This window comes from Podarcis bocagei (genome assembly GCF_964188305.1).
Source record: "Podarcis bocagei genome assembly, chromosome: 2".
In the NCBI taxonomy this organism is placed as follows: domain Eukaryota; kingdom Metazoa; phylum Chordata; class Lepidosauria; order Squamata; family Lacertidae; genus Podarcis; species Podarcis bocagei.
The window spans coordinates 48909007-48930508 of record NC_138126.1 but is presented as its reverse complement, the minus strand read 5'-3'; the positions used below and the strand labels follow the sequence as shown (position 1 = coordinate 48930508).

At 44.8% G+C, this 21502-nt stretch overlaps 1 protein-coding gene across 6 annotated transcripts in view; it reads right to left on the bottom strand.

The window, feature by feature from the left end:
- ARHGEF3 (Rho guanine nucleotide exchange factor 3) overlaps positions 1-21502 on the bottom strand; it is a 128690-nt gene that overhangs the window by 73263 nt on the left and 33925 nt on the right. Inside the window, exon 1 of one of the 6 annotated variants that reach the window (XM_081184197.1) lies at positions 4363-4462. The exons of the other annotated variants lie outside the window; for them this stretch is intronic. Within the exon in view, the coding sequence (XP_081040323.1) occupies positions 4363-4395 (33 nt within the window). The 5' untranslated portion in view covers positions 4396-4462. Of the gene's footprint in view, positions 1-4362; positions 4463-21502 lie in introns of those variants that run through there. 6 annotated transcript variants of the gene reach the window in all.

Sequence of the window (21502 nt, the reverse complement as noted above, 5' to 3'; positions counted from 1 at the left end):
TTTATGTGTGGCATCTTACCCATTCACAAACAATACCACTGTTAGCCACTAAAATATGTTAATATGAATTTTAGAATATTAATTCCATTTATTTTTTCTTTACTTCATTTGTCATTAAAAGGAGAATTATAACTTTGCCCTACCAAGTGAAATATTGGTAGAAAAGATGTTTTCCAAATGGAAAATCACAGCCTACTTATTAGATTGCTGTGGCAGGTAAGTAAACCCATGAGATTAGTCTATTTTTGAAAGAACCACTAATCCTAGGCTATTGTATCAAGTAATCAAATTTCCCATTTGGCATCTGTGATTTTTATTTCAAAGCAGAAACCTGAGTAAGACATTAATAATAAAAGGCAGGACATTTTTAAATCTTGCACCAAGGTTCAGCTTGCTTACAATTCTACAAAGAAAACTGGCATCAAGTCGTGTAACAGGAGAACACTTCAACTGCTGTGGCTTATTTCAGAAAACTCTTTTTAATATGCTTCATTTTGCTACCTATTGCAAGGAAAGACACATTAATAGTTCTTTAAGTAACCTTGCAAATGATAAGAAGGTAAATCTATTCCTGACAGTTTTATATCCAATTTACATTGGATCTCAAACAGCAGAATGAGAACCACAGGTGTGAGGTCTGTTGAACTTGTGTTCTACAAGTACCAAACTTTATACCAAATACACCAATTTAGCTAACTATATAACTGTGGATAATTATAACCTGTGAAAATAGAGAGTTAAAAAAGAATGAACAGAAGTAGGGATTGGAGCAGATTGCTCTGGCCTGTCAATTCAGTGGATGTGTTTTGATGTATTACAAGTGGTATATTCAGTTCCACTGTGAAACTGAGGATGACTTCATGTCAGCTTTTCTGTTCGAGGTGACTTTGGCATCTACATCCAAACATTGTTACTTTCAACAAATGTGGCATTGTAGCTGAACATATGCTTAATTTCAGTGTATAATTTTATGCAGCACATTGTGCCAGGAAGCTGGTGCCAAACTATTGTCTTGTCTTTATGCTTTAGGAGGCCCCAGTTGCTTTTTGTTCATGTTGGCAAGCTTGCCATGGCAGCAGGGAACAAAGTCTCCTCTTAGCTTTGTTGCTGCCATAGAACAGAGGAAGGGCCTCAAAATATCACAAGACTAAGAACTGGGATATTCTGCTGTTGTTGTTTTGCGCTTTGTTGAATAGAGGCACACAGATGTGCACAAATATTCTATTGCACATCTGTGCAGAAGGATACATCAAAATAACTAGCTTGCTTTCAGGCAGTGCTTATTATTTCAGTGCTAGTTTACATATAAACATCAGCTCTCATACTGAATACTTATTTTATGGCCCTTTGACCCCACCTTTTACCATTTGTTGGTTTTTTCTATCCATATGTACATACAGCCGCTCTTGCAAGAGGCAAGGTTTTCTTAACAGGAGTGATGGTTCTTGGAAACTTTACTTCTTTAACACAGTTCTTGCTCTGTCTCACAAACTGTGCTTACAGCAAACAGAATTCTATTTCTACAGACTATAGAGAAAAGGAAGGAGTAGAAACCCCACTTGCTTTCACTTTTCATAATATTCAGTGGGAGATACATAAAACATATCCCCTTAGACCTTTCCCTGTATCACTGCCAAACCATTCCCTTAAAGAACAATACTATACAGTTTCAACACCTGCCAACTGAGGATAACACTCCATGCATCTGATAAAGTGGGCTCTGGTCCTTGAAATCTCATGCCAAAACATATTTGGTAAGTCTTATGGCATATTCAAGAGTCTTTTATGACGAGAGATGTCTAGGTGTGTGAACTTACATGACTGGAGGACAGGTAATATCATTTACCCTGTGATTAGCTTGGTGAAAGAGTGGAAGGGAAGAGTCCTCTGCTTTGAGCCTATTTACCATTCTATAATTCAGTCTACATCACAGGAAACTCAACTGTCTTTATGACTGAGGTTTGCATTTCCTCTCTGAATGATATGCATAAATCCTCTTTCATCAGTAGCTTTAAACCAGTGATAATGATAACCTAGACTTCCTTTTCCAATGTCTCATTTTAATTCCTGTAACTAAAGCCCCACTCTTTAATATAATTAGATATCTCTTTCTCATCTCCTGTTAAGATAACTGGTAAGAAGAGTACGGTAACTCTTATGCAGCAAGACATTACTACCCTTGTTGATCTTTGATTTGATAAGAAAATCAGTGGTTCTGTAATGAGTATTTATCAGGCAGGAATTATGCAAAAACTTACAAAAACATGTGATTTATTCACAAACACTGAAATAATAAACACTTCATATAAAGTTATTTTGATATAATGTTTGATCTAAATATAATATAATAGCTGGTCACCTGAACTATAGGCTGTTGATCCCATTCCTACAGTGGCAGTATAGCCTCCCCTCTGCCATGAACCTCCTGGAATACAAGGGTATCATGCAGTTGGAATATAGAGCACCCTCATTAATGCCTGCTTGAACCATTATTTTTCATTTAAAATCTTTCTGTACCAACAGAAAAACTGGCACTACGCCCATAACCTGTTGGTGTTTGGTAACTATATTGCAGTAGTCTGCAGAAATAAATAGTATGGTAAGATTGCTGGTTGAAGGGATAAAAGAAACTTAAGGTGTATTACTCATAGGAAACAGAGCCAGTCGAAGTATAGGTTTTGCATTTAGCCAAGTTGGAGCCAAGAAGTCAACACGAGGACATGCTAGCTCATACTAATACTGAACTTGGAGAAGAAGTAGGAAGGAAGTAAAGTCAGAGATCTATGGCAGGTGTTGGGGAAAAGATGTTTAGGGTTCCATCTGCCAGCCTCCTTAGGTGTGACCTAGCTCAGAGTCCGTCAGGTATAACCCCTGGATTACATAAACACAGTTTTCTAGTGTTCACTACAGAAAGGCAGGAAAAATTAATACTTCTGCAATGCTAACAGCATGCAAATAGCAAAGATTATTCAGTTTTGGAATGACAAGAATAAGCACTTGTTTTAAGATGCATTGAATGTTTTCTAAAAAGCAAATATATACATTTTGACAATAAATAAATCACTTATTCATCATGAAAAGGACTCATGCAAATCCATATGTTGTTATGGATCAATGTTTTAGAAATTGCTTTAATCTTCAGTTTAGTACTAAATCTTAACGAATTAACTAACAAGTTTCACTTTACTAACTACTGACATATGGTTCACTTTCATGTAACATTTAAACCATTCTGGGAGAGATTTGAAGAACTTTTCTGACTATTTTTGTAATTGAATACTCTATGACAGTAAGTAATCTAAGACTTTCTTTCTCTTGTTGTCAGCAAGACATTTATAGCAGTAAAGCCACAGAATTAGTAAACACTGTTTCTTTTAAAGACAGAAAATCTAATACTAAGCAACCATTAGCAGCATTTTAATTTCTTGAATGGCTTTATCTATGATTTCTATGATCTCTAAGAAGAGACATACTATATTTTCATACTATTCTGAAATCTAAGCTTCAGAATCTATGACTAATGTCTTTATGACAAAAACTTAACCATTGTACAATATGAGTGCTGCAATAAACTTTCCATGATAAGTTATCAGGAAACTTGCCTCTAAAAAGAAGTTTACTCAGAAACATCAGGAATTTGAAAAAAGTAGCTAGCCAGTTTAGCTCTTAGGAACGCAAGTAAAAACATGTGAAAATTTCATTTAGGTCTTTAGATTTAACTTTTAACTAGCTTTTCAGCCCATGGAAGCCAAAGTGGCTTCCAAACAGAACATAAATAAGACAACAATTTATAAAAACTGCAGTCAGAATAATTATGTTTAAAATTTTAACTCATATAATTAAGGGCAGCAACAGCTCACTATGATCAATCAACTCCATAAGCACAAACAGAAAGCTATTTAGTAACCACCTCAAAAATTGATGGCCTGTCAGTCTCATTAGGAAGGGTTAAGAACTTAACAGAGGGTGTTAAGCCTGTTATTACTCAAATAGATGTTTCACATGTATTGTACTTGCATAAAATGAGAGACAAAAAAAAAATACTTGACACATTATGGACTAGCAACACTGCCAGGGACTACACAATATGACCTCATTGTTGTTACCTTAAAATTTTTATTATCATCCAGTTAATGAATGCCACCCAGAAGCACACTGTGACTGTGGGGAGGGCTGCAGTAACTGAAGCACCACAGGAGTAAAAATTGTCCTGTGTGTTAACTACTTTAGATCCTACTTTTAACAAGTCTGGCTCCATTTTTATGAAATATATATATATATTTTTAATTAAAAAGGCACCACACAAAACATTCAACAAAAGACACCACACACACACACACACACACACACCCTTGAACTTACCTGATGATGCACAAAAAAGCAGCACCAGCCCATGAGGTACTGTACGCATACACCACATCTACACTTCACAGGTGCACAATTCACAGTGTAACCTTCACAGCCATCTGTACCTCGCACCAAGTCCCCACATTTCCCCTTCAGTTTCTTTCAGCAGCAACTCCACCCTGCATAGCCAAACTACATGACAGGAAGTGGCAATGAGCCACTTGTTAGAAGTGAAAGATTGAGAGATGCACAGCTATCTATATCTTGCAAATTTTTCATTTGCTGTATTTGCTTAACATATCTGACTATACCAAGTGACTTCAGAAAAGCAGTAGCTAATGAAATTCTGGCAAGAAACTGCCTGCATCTTTTTTCTTTCTCACAGAAAACATAGGCAATTGCTGCCCCTGCCTCTAATTGTAACACACTCCTAAAAAGAGACTCAACAAGAGTCATTCTAAACTGACTCATAACACTCTACCCAAATGTTCCATTTCTGGAGACAACATAAGTAAAAGCTAGTCTCAGTGGAATCTTCATGACAGCTCTTTTAAATTGTTCATGTTCTCATTAAAATCATTTTCTTTAACCTTTTTGTGTTTTGAATATCCACAACTGCCAGTATCAATTAAATAGGCAACTCAGCTCTTTAAAAGTCAAGTTTTCCTGGAAACATTTAGTTTCTTTATGCGATTTCCTGGTAGTGAGTGATTTCCTGCATACATTTAATCCTGGTTTCAAACTCTTTTTATGAGCTGATTAAATGTAAACAGAGAAAAGGGTGAAAGATAATATTTTGTATCCTTCACCAACTACCATTAAACATTTAAATATTAGCATATTTGAATTTTTGCTAGCTGAGTAACCAGCAATGTATTCCTAGTGTTCTCAAATGTTTAGATGCAGGTGTTTTTCCTCAGAATAGTAGCGGGGGTGGGTGGGAGGTTACATGCATCTTCCACACCTGCTCTGATTTATTTAATTATCAGCCCCCTAGCTGATGCTATTTGCATTGCAAAAATCCTACATGTTAAACGCAAAGATTAAATTAAGCCTGGCCCTAAGCAGCACGCTTGCAAAATGCAATATTAATAACACATTTGTCAGAGCAAGCAGTACCACAGAGGAATTCTGACATACAGTGGTACCTCAGGTTACAGACGCTTCAGGTTACAGACTCTGCTAACCCAGAAATACTACCTCAGGTTAAGAACTTTGCTTCAGGATGAGAACAGAAACCGCGCCGCCGCCACCACGCGGCAGCAGCAGGAGGCCCCATTAGCTAAAGTGGTATCTCAGGTTAAGAACAGTTTCAGGTTAAGAACGCACCTCCAGAACGAATTAAGTTCTTAACCCGAGGTACCACTGTACTCCACAGCTCATGCCTCTTTAGGTACAGCCTTTCAACAATTATTCTTCCCCAGTTATCTAATCCTTTCTTTTTCTTTTTTGAAAAACTCATGATGCACAACTATCATTTGTCATAAAGTGACTAGGTGATGCTCTAGAGAAGTGCTTGCTTTAACAAGAGTGGCTAGTTTGCCTAAAGTAAAGCCCACAGAGAAAGAGCATGGCCTAAACTGAACCAACTCTGTAATCTTATGCCCACTTATATTTGAGAAGGCCCCACTGAATTCAGTAGAACTTACTTCTGAGCAGACATATATAGGATTGTGTTCTAAATTAAACAGAACTATCTGCTGTATAGAAAAGACATATTTCACATTTTATTTTTCTGCTTTTCAATGTTATCACATACACACCCAGCTCAGAGCCCTATTTAATATTCTGATGCCCTCCACCATGCAGAACATCACTATGGACACATCGGTGTGGCAAAAGTAATATGTGAGTTGGTTACTCTGCTGAGGGGTGCCATTTCCTGGTTACAATTTGTTCAAGAAAAGCAGGCAAAAAATAGGCTGGTACATTCATGTGAACTTCTGCTAGGAAGCAGCATGTGTCCATGTGGCCTTGCTTGGTCAGGCATTTCTTCCTTCACATTGGTCTTCTATAAATACAGAGTGGTAGGCTTAGAGCCTTATATATACTGCCATAGGGCTTTCCAAGCATCACAGAGGTAAATGCAGCATCAGGAAACATGTCCACATAACAACAACACCCTTCCCTTCAAACCATTTTTATTCTAGAATATGTTGGAATGGTTTCGGATTGTGTCCCAGATTTCAGAATTAGCAGCTGTTAACATAGTGACTGCATTCACATTCATGCTGAAACCACATGAAGAGCCACAGTGAACTTTAGTCTCACATATTTTGTGTACTTTAATTGTACTTGTGGATATTTATATTTTCGTGGGTTTATGAAACTTGGTTTTTGTATTTCTGTAAATCACTTAGAAACCTATTTTGGCATTAAGTGTATATAAATTAGTAAATACCGTATTTTTCGCTCCATTGGACGCACCGGACCATAGGACGCACAGGACCATAGGAGGGGGAGAACAGGGAAAAAATTTTTTTTCTTGTTCTCCCCCTCTAAAACTAGGTGCGTCCAAGGTACATTCACCAGAGCTTGTGGGGCTGGCGGTGGAGCGAAGCGCTGCTTTCCCCCACCGCCAGCCTCAAAGATCCCTGAAGCCTTTGGAGAGCAGCGCCCCGCTGCCCTGCAGAGGTTTGCGCGCAGCCGTCCCCAAGCTAGAGCAGCGAGATGGAGCCCTCCGTCTCACTGTTCTGGCTTGGGAACAGCCTTGCTAGCTTCTGCAGGACAGCGGGGTGAAGGCACCATGCTGCCCTACAGAGGTTTGCGCGCAGCTGTCCCCAAGCTAGAGCTCCGTCTCGCTGTTCTGGCTTGGGAACAGCCTTGCTAGCTTCTGCAGGACAGCGCGGTGCCCCACTGCCCTACAGAGGTTTGCGTGCAGCCATCCCCCAGCTAGAGCAGCTAGACAGAGCCCTCCGCCTCGCTGTTCTGTCTTGGGAACAGCCTTGCTAGCTTCTGCAGGACAGCGGGGTGAAGGCACCACGCTGCCCTACAGAGGTTTGCGCGCAGCCGTCCCCAAGCTAGAGCAGCGAGACAGAGCCCTCCGTCTCGCTGTTCTGGCTTGGGAACAGCCTTGCTAGCTTCTGCAGGAAAGCGAGGTGAAGGCACCCCGCTGCCCTGGAGAGGTTTGCGCGCAGCCATCCCCCAGCTAGAGCAGCGAGACAGAGCCCTCCGCCTCGCTTTTCTGTCTTGGGAACAGCCTTGCTAGCTTCTGCAGGACAGCGGGGTGAAGGCACCACGCTGCCCTACAGAGGTTTGCGCGCAGCCGTTCCCAAGCTAGAGCAGCGAGACAGAGCCCTCCGTCTCGCTGTTCTGGCTTGGGAACAGCCTTGCTAGCTTCTGCAGGACAGCGGGGTGAAGGCACCCCGCTGCCCTGGAGAGGTTTGCGCGCAGCCATCCCCCAGCTAGAGCAGCGAGACGGAGACCTCCGTCTCGCTGTTCTGGCTTGGGAACAGCCTTGCTAGCTTCTGCAGGAAAGCGAGGTGAAGGCACCCCGCTGCCCTGGAGAGGTTTGCGCGCAGCCGTCCCCAAGCTAGAGCAGCGAGATGGAGCCCTCCGTCTCGCTGTTCTGTCTTGGGAACAGCCTTGCTAGCTTCTGCAGGACAGCGAGGTGAAGGCACCCCGCTGCCCTACAGAGGTTTGCGCGCAGCAATCCCCAAGCTAGAGCAGTGAGACGGAGCCCTCCGTCTCGCTGTTCTGGCTTGGGAACAGCCTTGCTAGCTTCTGCAGGACAGCGGGGTGAAGGCACCCCGCTGCCCTGCAGAGGCTGTGCGGGCAGCCGTCCCCAAGCTAGAGCAGCTAGACAGAGCCCTCCGCCTCGCTGTTCTGTCTTGGGAACAGCCTTGCTAGCTTCTGCAGGACAGCGGGGTGAGGGCACCACGCTGCCCTACAGAGGTTTGCGCGCAGCCGTCCCCAAGCTAGAGCAGCGAGACAGAGCCCTCCGTCTCGCTGTTCTGGCTTGGGAACAGCCTTGCTAGCTTCTGCAGGAAAGCGAGGTGAAGGCACCCCGCTGCCCTGGAGAGGTTTGCGCGCAGCCATCCCCCAGCTAGAGCAGCGAGACAGAGCCCTCCGCCTCGCTGTTCTGTCTTGGGAACAGCCTTGCTAGCTTCTGCAGGACAGCGGGGTGAAGGCACCACGCTGCCCTACAGAGGTTTGCGCGCAGCCGTTCCCAAGCTAGAGCAGCGAGACAGAGCCCTCCGTCTCACTGTTCTGGCTTGGGAACAGCCTTGCTAGCTTCTGCAGGACAGCGGGGTGAAGGCACCACGCTGCCCTACAGAGGTTTGCGCGCAGCCGTCCCCAAGCTAGAGCAGCGAGACAGAGACCTCCGTCTCGCTGTTCTGGCTTGGGAACAGCCTTGCTAGCTTCTGCAGGAAAGCGAGGTGAAGGCACCCCGCTGCCCTGGAGAGGTTTGCGCGCAGCCGTCCCCAAGCTAGAGCAGCGAGATGGAGCCCTCCGTCTCGCTGTTCTGTCTTGGGAACAGTCTTGCTAGCTTCTGCAGGACAGCGAGGTGAAGGCACCCCGCTGCCCTACAGAGGTTTGCGCGCAGCAATCCCCAAGCTAGAGCAGTGAGACGGAGCCCTCCGTCTCGCTGTTCTGGCTTGGGAACAGCCTTGCTAGCTTCTGCAGGACAGCGGGGTGAAGGCACCCCGCTGCCCTGCAGAGGCTGTGCGGGCAGCCGTCCCCAAGCTAGAGCAGCGAGACGGAGCGCTCCGCAGTGCTCCGTCTTCCTGTTCTGGCTTTGGGCTTAGCGGCGCAGCCTGCATTCGCTCTATAGGACGCACACACATTTCCCCTTAATTTTTGGAGGGGAAAATGTGCGTCCTATAGAACGAAAAATACGGTAATAATAATCCTCAATATGCCACCCTGAGCTCCTTGGAGGAAGGGTGGAACATAAATGTGTTAAATAAAATGAACAGCTGGATAGAATAACTGAGAGGTGCTGTGACATTGTAAGAAACAACATACACTAGCAAGATCAGGAGCTCCAACATGGTGCATTAGAATGTGCATCACATAGAAAAATTCCAGGACTCCTCTGCATTGTTCAGTTGTCTACAGGATAAACCTGAAGTTTTAAAAAGTGTTTAGAAAGTCACTGACCCCAAATTGCTCTGATAGGTTTTGAAGCACATGTCCTTCAATCACAGATTGATCTGAACATCCAGTGTGCTACAAATTGTAAACAAAAAGGGTGGGGGCAGTGGCAGGGAGGAGGCATAAAACATACTGCCCATTTCTCCGTGAGTAGAACTGAAGAGGTCAAGTTCATCTGTTGCTCACAAAAAACCGGCAACAGGACGACACAGCAACACCCTGTCCCAGACTATAATTAACAATGGGAAATCTGTAATGTAACAGCATGGGCACTTCATTTCAGAGGGTGGGTAACAACTCAATTTATCTTTTGTATCACATGCTGCTTGTAAATTTTAGTATCTTTTGTTTGCAGGACAGCAGGGAAGTGACAGGTTTATAGCAATGCTGAGCATTTTTACTTTTTACAACAAGCCACACCTATGAGCAGTCTAGTTGAAATGTTTTAAAGGTATCCAATGAATATTAATAGGATATTTTAGAGGCATTGCTTAACTTTGTTTTAATCTGCCTTATCTTCAGAAGACTGTGCTGGTTGGTTTGTTGTTGTTTAGTCGTTTAGTCGTGTCCGACTCTTCGTGACCCCATGGACCAGAGCACGCCAGGCACTCCTGTCTTCCACTGCCTCCCGCAGTTTGGTCAGACTCATGTTTGTAGCTTCGAGAACACTGTCCAACCATCTCATCCTCTGTCGTCCCCTTCTCCTTGTGCCCTCAATCTTTCCCAACATCAGGGTCTTTTCCAGGGAATCTTCTCTTCTCATGAGGTGGCCAAAGTATTGGAGCCTCAGCTTCACGATCTGTCCTTCCAGTGAGCACTCAGGGCTGATTTCCTTAAGAATGGATACGTTTGATCTTCTTGCAGTCCATGGGACTCTCAAGAGTCTCCTCCAGCACCATAATTCAAAAGCATCAATTCTTCGGCGATCAGCCTTCTTTATGGTCCAGCTCTCACTTCCATACATCACTACTGGGAAAACCATGGCTTTAACTATACAGACCTTTGTTGGCAAGGTGATGTCTCTGCTTTTTAAGACGCTGTCTAGGTTTACCATCGCCTTTCTCCCAAGGAGCAGGCATCTTTTAATTTCGTGACTGCTGTCACCATCTGCAGTGATCATGGAGCCCAAGAAAGTAAAATCTCTCACTGCCTCCATTTCTTCCCCTTCTATTTGCCAGGAGGTGATGGGCCCAGTGGCCATGATCTTCGTTTTTTTCATGTTGAGCTTCAGACCATATTTTGCGCTCTCCTCTTTCACCCTTATTAAAAGGTTCTTTAATTCCTCCTCACTTTCTGCCATCAAGGTTGTGTCATCTGCATATCTGAGGTTGTTGATATTTCTTCCGGCGATCTTAATTCCGGCTTGGGATTCATCCAGCCCAGCCTTTCGCATGATGAATTCTGCATATAAGTTAAATAAGCAGGGAGACAATATACAGCCTTGCCGTACTCCTTTCCCAATTTTGAACCAATCAGTTGTTCCATATCCAGTTCTAACTGTAGCTTCTTGTCCCACATAGAGATTTCTCAGGAGACAGATGAGGTGATCAGGCACTCCCATTTCTTTAAGAACTTGCCATAGTTTGCTGTGGTCGACACAGTCAAAGGCTTTTGCATAGTCAATGAAGCAGAAGTAGATGTCTTTCTGGAACTCTCTAGCTTTCTCCATAATCCAGCGCATGTTTGCAATTTGGTCTCTGGTTCCTCTGCCCCTTCAAAATCCAGCTTGCACTTCTGGGAGTTCTTGTTCCATATACTGCTTAAGCCTGCCGTGTAGAATTTTAAGCATAACCTTGCTAGCGTGTGAAACGAGTGCAATTGTGCGGTAGTTGGAGCATTCTTTGGCACTGCCCTTCTTTGGAATTGGGATGTAGACTGATCTTCTCCAATCCTCTGGCCACTGCTGAGTGGTAGCTACACTTAAGAACAGTAAGTTAAAACCCATCACCAAGGTAATGTACTGTATCAAGCATCCAAGTTGTTTATCCCCCATTATTAAGACCTGTACAGTATAGTAATAGACACTATACAGTAATAGAATATACTATACAGTATGCAATAACAGAAAACTTTCCATGTCTTACAGTAAATGAAGGTTTGTTTTTCATTTTTAAGAAAAATAAAATACTTCACACTTATATAGTGTTCAAATGTTCAAATGTTCCTACATTTTCTCAGTAAGTCCTACCACACAGCCCTTTAAAAGTCATATGTATTATCCTCATATTGCAAATGAGAGATTGAGGAAATAACATAGTGATTTGCCTCAGTTACTTAGTACATACATGGCTGACAGGATATTTGAAAAGAGTATTGTTAGCCAACAACTTACTGCCATACCCCAAAATGGGTGGGAGATTAATTGATCATTAACTCTAGAACTATCTAAGGGATGGCTACACCCTGGATACACAATTTTTAGCCTTCTGTCTGAAAAGGTTTTTAAAATAGTCAATTGAAATCCCATTAATCATTAAACTCATCTCATGTAAAAGGCAGACAGAAATTGTGCTCTTAAAATTTTAAATTCAAAAACATATATACCATTGGAAATTGCACTCAAACCTAGCTACTTTTTAATGTGTAGCCCAGGAATGGGGAACCTGTGGCCCTCCAGAAGTTGTAAAATTCCAACTTCTAGAAGACCAAGCCAGAAAGCACCAAAGTCAGGGATGATATGAGTGTTGAGAGTCCAACAGTATCTGTTTGCTGACAATTCTGTAAAGTCTGCAGCATCTGAAAAAAAATTTAATTAGCACCTAAGCTTGAAGTTCATAAGAGGAGTCACTGAAAAGCAAGCTTGTTTTTGCATGCTATGAAAGCTATCCTAAATAGCATCTTTGTACCTGTCAATACTTTCTACTACTGCTTTCTCCTTTGTTAAAAGAGAGAGAGATATAGCTGTACATTACCAGTATACCTCTGAACAACAACTGCTGGGGAATGCGGGTGAGAGATGGATACTGCAGTTGGCCGCTATGGGATAAGAATGCTGGACTAGACTGGCCTTTGATCTAATCCATGAGGAGTCTCTTTATCTTCTTAATAGTGTGGTGTACAGAAGCATTAGTCTTGCTCCTTTGTTTAGTACATCCAATCAGATGGCCTTCATCCACACAGGGTTCAACATCTCTTCATAGAAAAAAAAAGAGCTGCTATCCCTGAACTAAATAACACTTTGTAGACAGAATCTACAACACACACATGAAATGCTATAACCTACAATAGCCACATTTATACTCTGGAGTTACTGGCCACAGCAGGAGCACATTGTAACATAGAACAGTGATGGCAAGTCTGTATATTCCTGCTAACAGTAGGAAGAACTTCCAGAAGGTAAGAGCTTTCAAAAGTGGAACAGATGGCCTTGGAAGGGGGAGGGCTCTTTTCCTTGGAGGTGTTTAAATAAAGGTTGCATGGCCATCTGCCAAGGATTCTTTAGCTGTGATTCCTGCATTGCAGAGGGTTGGACTAAATTAACCTTGGGGAAAGTGGAAGTAGTGCCAGTGGAATCCCCACCAGTGGCAGCCCAAGAAAAGCCCCCAAACAGGGCACTGGAGAACAGGGAAGAAGCTGAGCTGTCCCAGGATCCTGAGCTGACCCCACTACCAGCCTGGAGCTGCGATAGCACTTTATCCCCTCCAGCTTCTTACCTGAGCCATATGAATGACAGGGCTGTGGATACAGAAGCAACCCTGCTGCTCCATCATGCCTCACTGTTTCCCAGACAGGCTTTGGAATATCCTGTCAGGTATTAAAAGCAGGCTGAATAAAGAAAGCTTTTAAAGCCACATTGCAGTGCTTAAGGTGGGGTTAGTATGATAATTTTGCATTGATTCTGTGACCAGGGGCATGCTAAGTGGGGGGCGGAGGGGGAGATCTGCCCCGGGTGCCACTTGGGGGGGTAACAAGATGGCCCCTGCCTGCCCCCAGCTTAGAGCGGCCAAGGGTGTGCGCAGTCAGTATGTGCATGCACAGTCCGTACGCCCATACGGACAGGATGCCGCATATGCACAGTCCGAATGGATGCCGCGCGTGCGCCACCGGGTGGCTCGCCCCACCCCTCGGCATCCCGCCCCAGGTGCCAAAGAGGGTTCCTCCGCCACTGTCTGTGACATCTACTTGAGTCCTGCATTTGGACTATTTAATACAGAGGTTTCTGACAGAATTGTGTCAAAGGGTTCACAATAACTTGGCAGTTGCAAATGGTTTAGATTAATTAATTACAACATTTTTGTTTAAATAAAAATGTACCCATGATTAATCAAGAAGCAGAATTTATTTCGTTTAGCTATTGAATTTTGCTTAAGAGTGGGTTTCTGTTTAATTTTTATATGCTGCTATTATTATTCTATACTATTCTAATGATTGTTAAAAGTTTATTTGATGTAGATTACTTATTTTAAAGCTATGTTTTATTATCACATTTTTGTATTGCATTAGATTGTTATAAGGTGTACATTCTTTGTTTCTTCAGTTTGTAAACCGCCTTGACTATTGTAAGATAGAAAGACAGTATGCAAATTAAAAGTGATGATGCTTTGTGAAACACCGTGCACGTTGATGCCACTGTGTAAACCCATCAACCAATCTCTGGAATTAGGCAATTTCAGGTTTTGAAGGCTAAAAAACAACAAACAAACAAACGAGAAATATTGCAATAAAACATAAGATTTCCGTAAAATAAGCAGCAAAGTCTCTCTGAAAACTGCATTTAACATAATCAATGTAATAATTTGGGGGGAGGGGAGCTGTTTAGCTGTCACATTTTTATTATGGGCAACACTGAATTTAACTGAGATTAACAATATACTGCATTATGTATAGTACACGCACAGATAGATTAACCGGTGTTTTTGAATTTTGTCTGGAATTGGCTACAACCATCTGTTAAACAAACACCACACAATGAGTTTCTGATAGCATCTCTTCCTTCTTGCCAAAATAAACTCTCTTGTTCCAGCAGAAATCAATCTTTTGATTGTAGTTAACAATAGTTCCAGTGGTCTGTTCATATAAACAAAACCAGTAACGAGTAAAAACATTTAGGATCCTTCCACAGAATGCATGCAGCTCACATGAAGGACAAAATTACTAAGGGCAAAAGACAGTGTTAAGTGTCACCCATGTGCTACAAACAACCTCACAAACACTCTGTAAATGTGATCTAGGTTGATATGCAAGCTGAGGAGCTTTAGGATTTGGCAAACCTCACCTCACCAGCATGCACTGAGCTGCATCTCTGCTACTAAAAATACGGCAGTATAAAATCATTGCTATGCCAATGGAACACTACACAACCACAGAGAGGCCAAAATGAAGCAGCACCAAGAGGCAGGGGAGAGAAGTGTACTTATGCCATATCTTATGGCTCCCTCAGACCGGGCTCTCTGCTGTTATGCCAAACAAAAAATAAATAAAAATAAATCATGACCCATCTCCTACTGCTAGGATCCAATTTATCAGCCTTGAAGTTATAGCTTATTAATGGAGAATATAGATGCTTCTAGATGCGAACAGGGCTCCGGAATGTATCCCATTCACATCTAGAGGTACCACTGTACTCAAATCTGCATGATAAAGTTTAGGATTTCTACCAGGACGATGGAAGAACCCTGTGACAGTTTACAGTTGCAATGACTCATCTTCCTTTGCCCCAGGGAACATCTAGCACCCTTCACACCCCAGCAGTTGTCAAACTCCTCTCACTTGCATTTAAACTGTAGGCTTATCTATCCTCCATCCAGATGGGCAAAAGGTTTTACAAGAGTTCAATGACATACCAACCAGGCAAAAGTACTTGGGTTGCAAAGAGTTCTGAGGGTCAGATAGAGAAGACCACATCTAGCCCCTGGGCCTGGGGCTACAACACACCATAAAAAGACTCATTGTTTTGTTACGAAAGTGCAGTGAGCAAACTCCTTGTGCTGTCACCAGTAAAAACTCACCTCTTTTACTTTCTTTAAACAAGTAAGAACTTGACTCATTTAATAGTCCAGTTTATTTTAGTTGTCCTCACTTTACCCATACCTACGGGATCTATAATCAATTCTCTGCAGCTGGATGAAAGATTTATGAATTTCCATAAAACAGAAAGAGAATAATGTGTACAAAAAACTAAAAGGAATGTTGGTGCCAAATGTGGTAGCACTGTTGACAGAAAGTTGGCTCTCAGGTTATTACACAGATCTCACTACACCAAGTCAAAATCCAAGCAGGTGAGCTGCATTACTGATGAATGGCTTTTTGTTTTGTTCCAAACTTTTCCTAAGGAGTCAGGAACATTTCAAACCATAGTAGAAGAATGATGGGTATTATGGTGTTTGTGCACAAACAGAATGGACTTCCACCCTCACAACAGAATTTCCCCTTCCTCTCTTCACCCCTGCAGCCAAACGTGCTCCGAAAATCTGTTCTGAAGAATTAGGAAAATTTCCAGAGCAGATTGAGGGGGCCGCATGGAGGAGGAGAGGAAGGGAAGGGGAAATCCCACTGTGTAAACAGAAGTCTACTTGCACAATGTTGGATTTTGCCCAATCTAGGGAGCTGGAAATTACAACACAACTACTCTGCAGTATATCACTGCAGAAATAATATTTCTTTTGTAGAATATCCATACAGAGGATTTAGATGATCATATCTTTTGCTTCAAAGGTATGAACAACCCTTTTGCCTGCACACACACCCTCTGTTCACATAAGAGAGTAAACAAGCTGAGCAACCATGGTTAGTCAGGTTATTAAACCAACTTTAAACCATGGTTTAATATCTTGGCTTGTTCCAAAGCTGTTAACCATAGCTTCATAGCTTGACTGCTAGCTTAGACAAGGAGAGTTATGAAGGGCCTGTGGATAAATATCTCTTGTTTATATCTCTGCTTCATAAGGTAAGGCAACTGAAAATCAGGTTTCTTACAAACATTTTTTTCTTAAAGACAATCAGAATCTTTAGCATGCAAAAAAATATGGCTTTGTAGAAACATTTTAAAAGATTGAAAATTTAATTCTGTAGAAAAAGCATGTTCTGCTACCTTCAGAATTGCATACAGCATTACACAATAAACAGCAAACACCTGGCATGAATGTATTGAATGCTAAAGTAGTCATTTACTAACATTTTATCTTTGGGCAACATATCTCAATGGGGCATATAAATTATCAATTGTATTTTGTTTCGTTAGATGTGTTTAGGTGTCATTCAACACCTGTGGAATAAAAAAAAGCATAGATGAATATTTCTTTATTTTATTTAACAAGGTTTATGTGGTGATTAATCATCAAAACTTCTAAGCAGTTTACATACAATATTATAAAATATACGTTAAAAATATAGATAAAATCAAATGATAAAAACAAGTTGACCTAATAATTTTAAAATATGAGTAAAATCAGCAACTATAAAAATATACAGAATAAAATAAAATTACATACTAAAATACGTATCAAAATTAGATGTCTGGATGCTCATACCAAAACAAAAATGGTTTTAGCAGGCACGGAAAACAATACAGCAAAGGTGCCTGTCAAATGTCAATGGGCAGAGTTCCAGAGTATGTCCTACCACACTGAAGGATCATTTCCTTGCAAGTGTGGAAAAAACATTATGTAGCACTTGTAAAAATGCCAGTTCCTCAGATCAAAGGGGTCAAGTGGACATATTTTGGGTGAAGCAATGCTTCCAAATAAAGTGGTCCCAAACTGTTGAGGGCTTTATATACTAATAATAAAACCTTGAATTTGGTCTGGCAACAAACTGGCAACCGTTGCAGATATTTTAACACCCCTGTCAGCTGTGATCCAGTAGCACTCTGCACTCTGCACTCTTGGCAGTTTCCAGATCCAGCACAAGGAAAGCCCCACATAGAGTGTGTTGCAGTAATCCAATCTTGAAATCACCAGTGCCTAAACTGCTGTGGACAAATTATCCCAGTCTGAAGTTAACAGAAGACACTCCTAGCCACTGAGGCTAGCTGGCCTTCCAGCAACGAAGCTGGATACAGAAGCATCCCCAGACTGTGTTCCTACTCCTTCAGAGTGCATTCCTACCCAGGACAGGCAATTGGCCAATTTCATGCATTTGGGAACCACTGACAGTACCTCTGTCTTGCCAGGATTCAGTTGAAGCTTACTTGCCACCATCCATACACTGGTCCAGGGCATAGTACAACCTCTCCCAATTCAGATGTTTATGGACATCGCCTAATGAACACTCCCAACAGCTTCATATAGATGTCAAATAATGTCTGGCATAAAATAGGACCTCTCCCAATGCTGCTCTCTGGATTCTGCCACATAGGCAGGACAGGAAGCGATGTAGCATAGTTTCCCCAATTCTCATCCCATGGAACCAGTCAATGAGATACCATGGCCAATGGTATTGAAAGCTGCAAGGAGACAGACAAGCAGGAGCAAAGTTGCATCCTATTGTCCTGCTCTCAATAAAGGTCATCAGTCAAAGTGACCAAGACAAGCTAGGACCAATGGTCAAGGCTGAACCCAGATTGGAATGGGTCTAGATAATTCATGTCGACCAAGAATGCCTACAGAAGATGATAAATTCCTTTATTCTCTGAGAATTTGATTACATTAAAACAATTCTGCCAGCGTAAATATAACCTCTTATGAAAGTGCCATACAGTACACAATAATTTATTGGCTCCCTGACAAAAGTACAAGTTAAGCAATTGTTTCTGAAGTTGTATCTTCAGGGGCTTTTAAAGGTCTGACTCTGCATAATATTAATTACTGTATTTTCCGCACCATAGGACGCACTTTTTCCCTCCTAAAAAGCAAGGGAAAATGTGTGTGCGTCCTATGGAGTGAATGCAGGGGGGAGGCAGGTGGGAAAAGCCCCCAAGCTTCGTGCGCTCTTGCGGGCTTTTCCCCAGGAGGGAAAAGGGACTGACTGGCTGCATCAGTCCCTTCTCCCACCTCTCAGAAAAGCCAGGAGCAGCTGCGCAGCCCCTTTAAAGAGCTCGCGGCTTCTGCCGGTTTTGCGGGAGGTGGGGGAAGCTGCAGCGGATTCCCTCCTCCCCGGCTCCCTTTGAAGCAGCAAAGTGGGAGGGAACAGCTTACACTCATGTAAGCAGCTCCTCTCCCACCTTCCTCCTTCAAAGCAACCACGGAGGAGGGAAAGAAGGGGACCATGGATCCTCCGCTGCTCGTGGCTGCAGCAGATTCCCTCCTCCCCGGCTCCCTTTGAAGCAGCAAAGTGGGAGGGGAGCAGCTTACACTCATGTAAGCAGCTCCTCTCCCACTTTCCTGCTTCAAAGCAACCACGGAGGAGGGGAAGAAGGCGACTATGGATCCTCTGCTTGCGGCTGCAGAGGATTCCCTCCTCCTGGGCTCCCTTTGAAGCAGCAAAGTGGGAGGGGAGCAGCTTACACTCGTGTAAGCAGCTCCTCTCCCACTTTCCTGCTTCAAAGTGGAGGGAATCCACTACAGTTACGAGCAGAGGATCCATGTCTCTGCTTCCTTCCCTCGAAGCAGGGTGCGGGGGTGCAGGGGGGAAAGAGGGCAGGAAATAGATGCCGGGCAGGAAGTCACAACCACACTTTGACCACTGGAAAGTCCACCTCAGCCTCCCCAGATTTCCACTGAGACGGCCAGGCTAATCTCGATGGCCATAAGTCAGGCTCAGCATTATTAACTGGACTTAAATAAGCCATGGTTCCCCTTCCTACCCTCTTCTGAGGCTCGATTTAAAGCAGCAAAGCGGACACGAGCAGCCTGCTTCGCTGCTTTAAATACCGTATTTTTCGCTCCATAGGACGCACTTTTTCCCCTCCAAAAATGAAGGGAAAATGTGTGTGCGTCCTATGGAGCGAATGCAGGATCCTCGGCTTCGCCGCGAGGCGCCTGACCTGGAAGCCGGAGGAGGAACAGAAGGGACTCCTTCTGTTCCTTCTCCAGCTTCGCTGAAGGGCGCCACGCCTTCTCCCTCTCTGCGCAGCACCTCTCCTGTGAAGGAGAGGCGCTGCGCAGAGAGAGAGAGAAGGCGCAGCGCCCCTTGAGCAACGAGCCTATCAAGCGAAGCCCGAGGAGGAACAGAAGGGTCTCCTTCTGTTCCTCCTCCGGCTTCGCAGTGACGCGCCTTTCCAGCGAAGCCGGAGGAGGAACAGAAGGGTCTCCTTCTATTCCTTCTCCAGCTTCGCTGAAGGGTGCTGTGCCTTCTCCCTCTCTGCGCAGCACCTTTCCTGTGAAGGAGGGGCGCTGCACAGAGAGGGAGAAGGCGCAGAGCCCCTTGAGCAACGAGCCTATCAAGCGAAGCCCGAGGAGGAACAGAAGGGTCTCCTTCTATTCCTTCTCCAGCTTCACTGATGGGCGCTGCGCCTTCTCCCTCTCTGCACAGCGCCTCTCCTGTGAAGGAGAGGCGCTGAGCAGAGAGAGAGAGAGAGAAGGCGCAGCGCCCTTGAGCGGCGCGCCTGTCATGCGAAGCCGGAGGAGGAACAGAAGGGTCTCCTGTTCCTTCTCCCACTTCGCAGCGACGCGCCTTTCCAGCGAAGCCAGAGGAGGAACAGAAGGGTCTACTTCTGTTCCTTCTCCAGCTTCGCTGAAGGGCGCTGTGCCTTCTCCCTCTCTGCGCAGCGCCTCTCCTTCACAGGAGAGGCGCTGCGCAGAGAGAGAGAGAGAGAGAGAGAGAGAGAGAGAGAGAAGGCACAGCGCCCCTTCGGCGACGCGCCTGTCATGCGAAGCCGGAGGAGGAACAGAAGGGTCTCCTTCTGTTCCTTCTCCCGCTTCGCAGTGACGCGCCTTTCCAGCGAAGCCCGAGGAGGAACAGAAGGGTCTCCTTCTGTTCCTTCTCCAGCTTCGCTGAAGGACGCTGTGCCTTCTCCCTCTCTGCGCAGCGCCTCTCCTGTGAAGGAGAGGCGCTGAGCAGAGAGAGAGAGAGAGAGAGAGAGAGAGAGAGAGAGAGAGAGAGAGAGAAGGCACAGCACCCCTTCAGCGACGCGCCTGTCATGCGAAGCCGGAGGAGGAACAGAAGGGTCTCCTTCTGTTCCTTCTCCAGCTTCGCTGATGGGTGCTGCGCCTTCTCCCTCTCTGCGCAGCGCCTCTCCTGTGAAGGAGAGGCGCTGAGCAGAGAGAGAGAGAGAGAAGGCGCAGCGCCCTTGAGCGGCGCGCCTGTCATGCGAAGCCGGAGGAGGAACAGAAGGGTCTCCTGTTCCTTCTCCCGCTTCGCAGCGACGCGCCTTTCCAGCGAAGCCGGAGGAGGAACAGAAGGGTCTCCTTCTGTTCCTTCTCCAGCTTCGCTGAAGGGCGCTGTGCCTTCTCCCTCTCTGCGCAGCGCCTCTCCTTCACAGGAGAGGCGCTGCGCAGAGAGAGAGAGAGAGAGAGAGAGAGAGAGAGAGAGAGAGAAGGCACAGCGCCCCTTCGGCGACGCGCCTGTCATGCGAAGCCGGAGGAGGAACAGAAGGGTCTCCTTCTGTTCCTTCTCCCGCTTCGCAGCGACGCGCCTTTCCAGCGAAGCCGGAGGAGGAACAGAAGGGTCTCCTTCTGTTCCTTCTCCAGCTTCGCTGAAGGGCGCTGTGCCTTCTCCCTCTCTGCGCAGCGCCTCTCCTTCACAGGAGAGGCGCTGCGCAGAGAGAGAGAGAGAGAGAGAAGGCACAGCGCCCCTTCGGCGACGCGCCTGTCATGCGAAGCCGGAGGAGGAACAGAAGGGTCTCCTTCTGTTCCTTCTCCCGCTTCGCAGTGACGCGCCTTTCCAGCGAAGCCCGAGGAGGAACAGAAGGGTCTCCTTCTGTTCCTTCTCCAGCTTCGCTGATGGGCGCTGCGCCTTCTCCCTCTCTGCGCAGCGCCTCTCCTATGAAGGAGAGGCGCTGAGCAGAGAGAGAGAGAGAGAGAAGGCGCATCGCCCTTCAGCCGCGCGCCTGTCATGCGAAGCCGGAGGGGACACAGAAGGGTCTCCTGTTCCTTCTCCCGCTTCGCAGCGACGCGCCTTTCCAGCGAAGCCGGAGGAGGAATAGAAGGGTCTCCTTCTGTTCCTTCTCCAGCTTCGCTGAAGGACGCTGTGCCTTCTCCCTCTCTGCGCAGCGCCTCTCCTGTGAAGGAGAGGCGCTGAG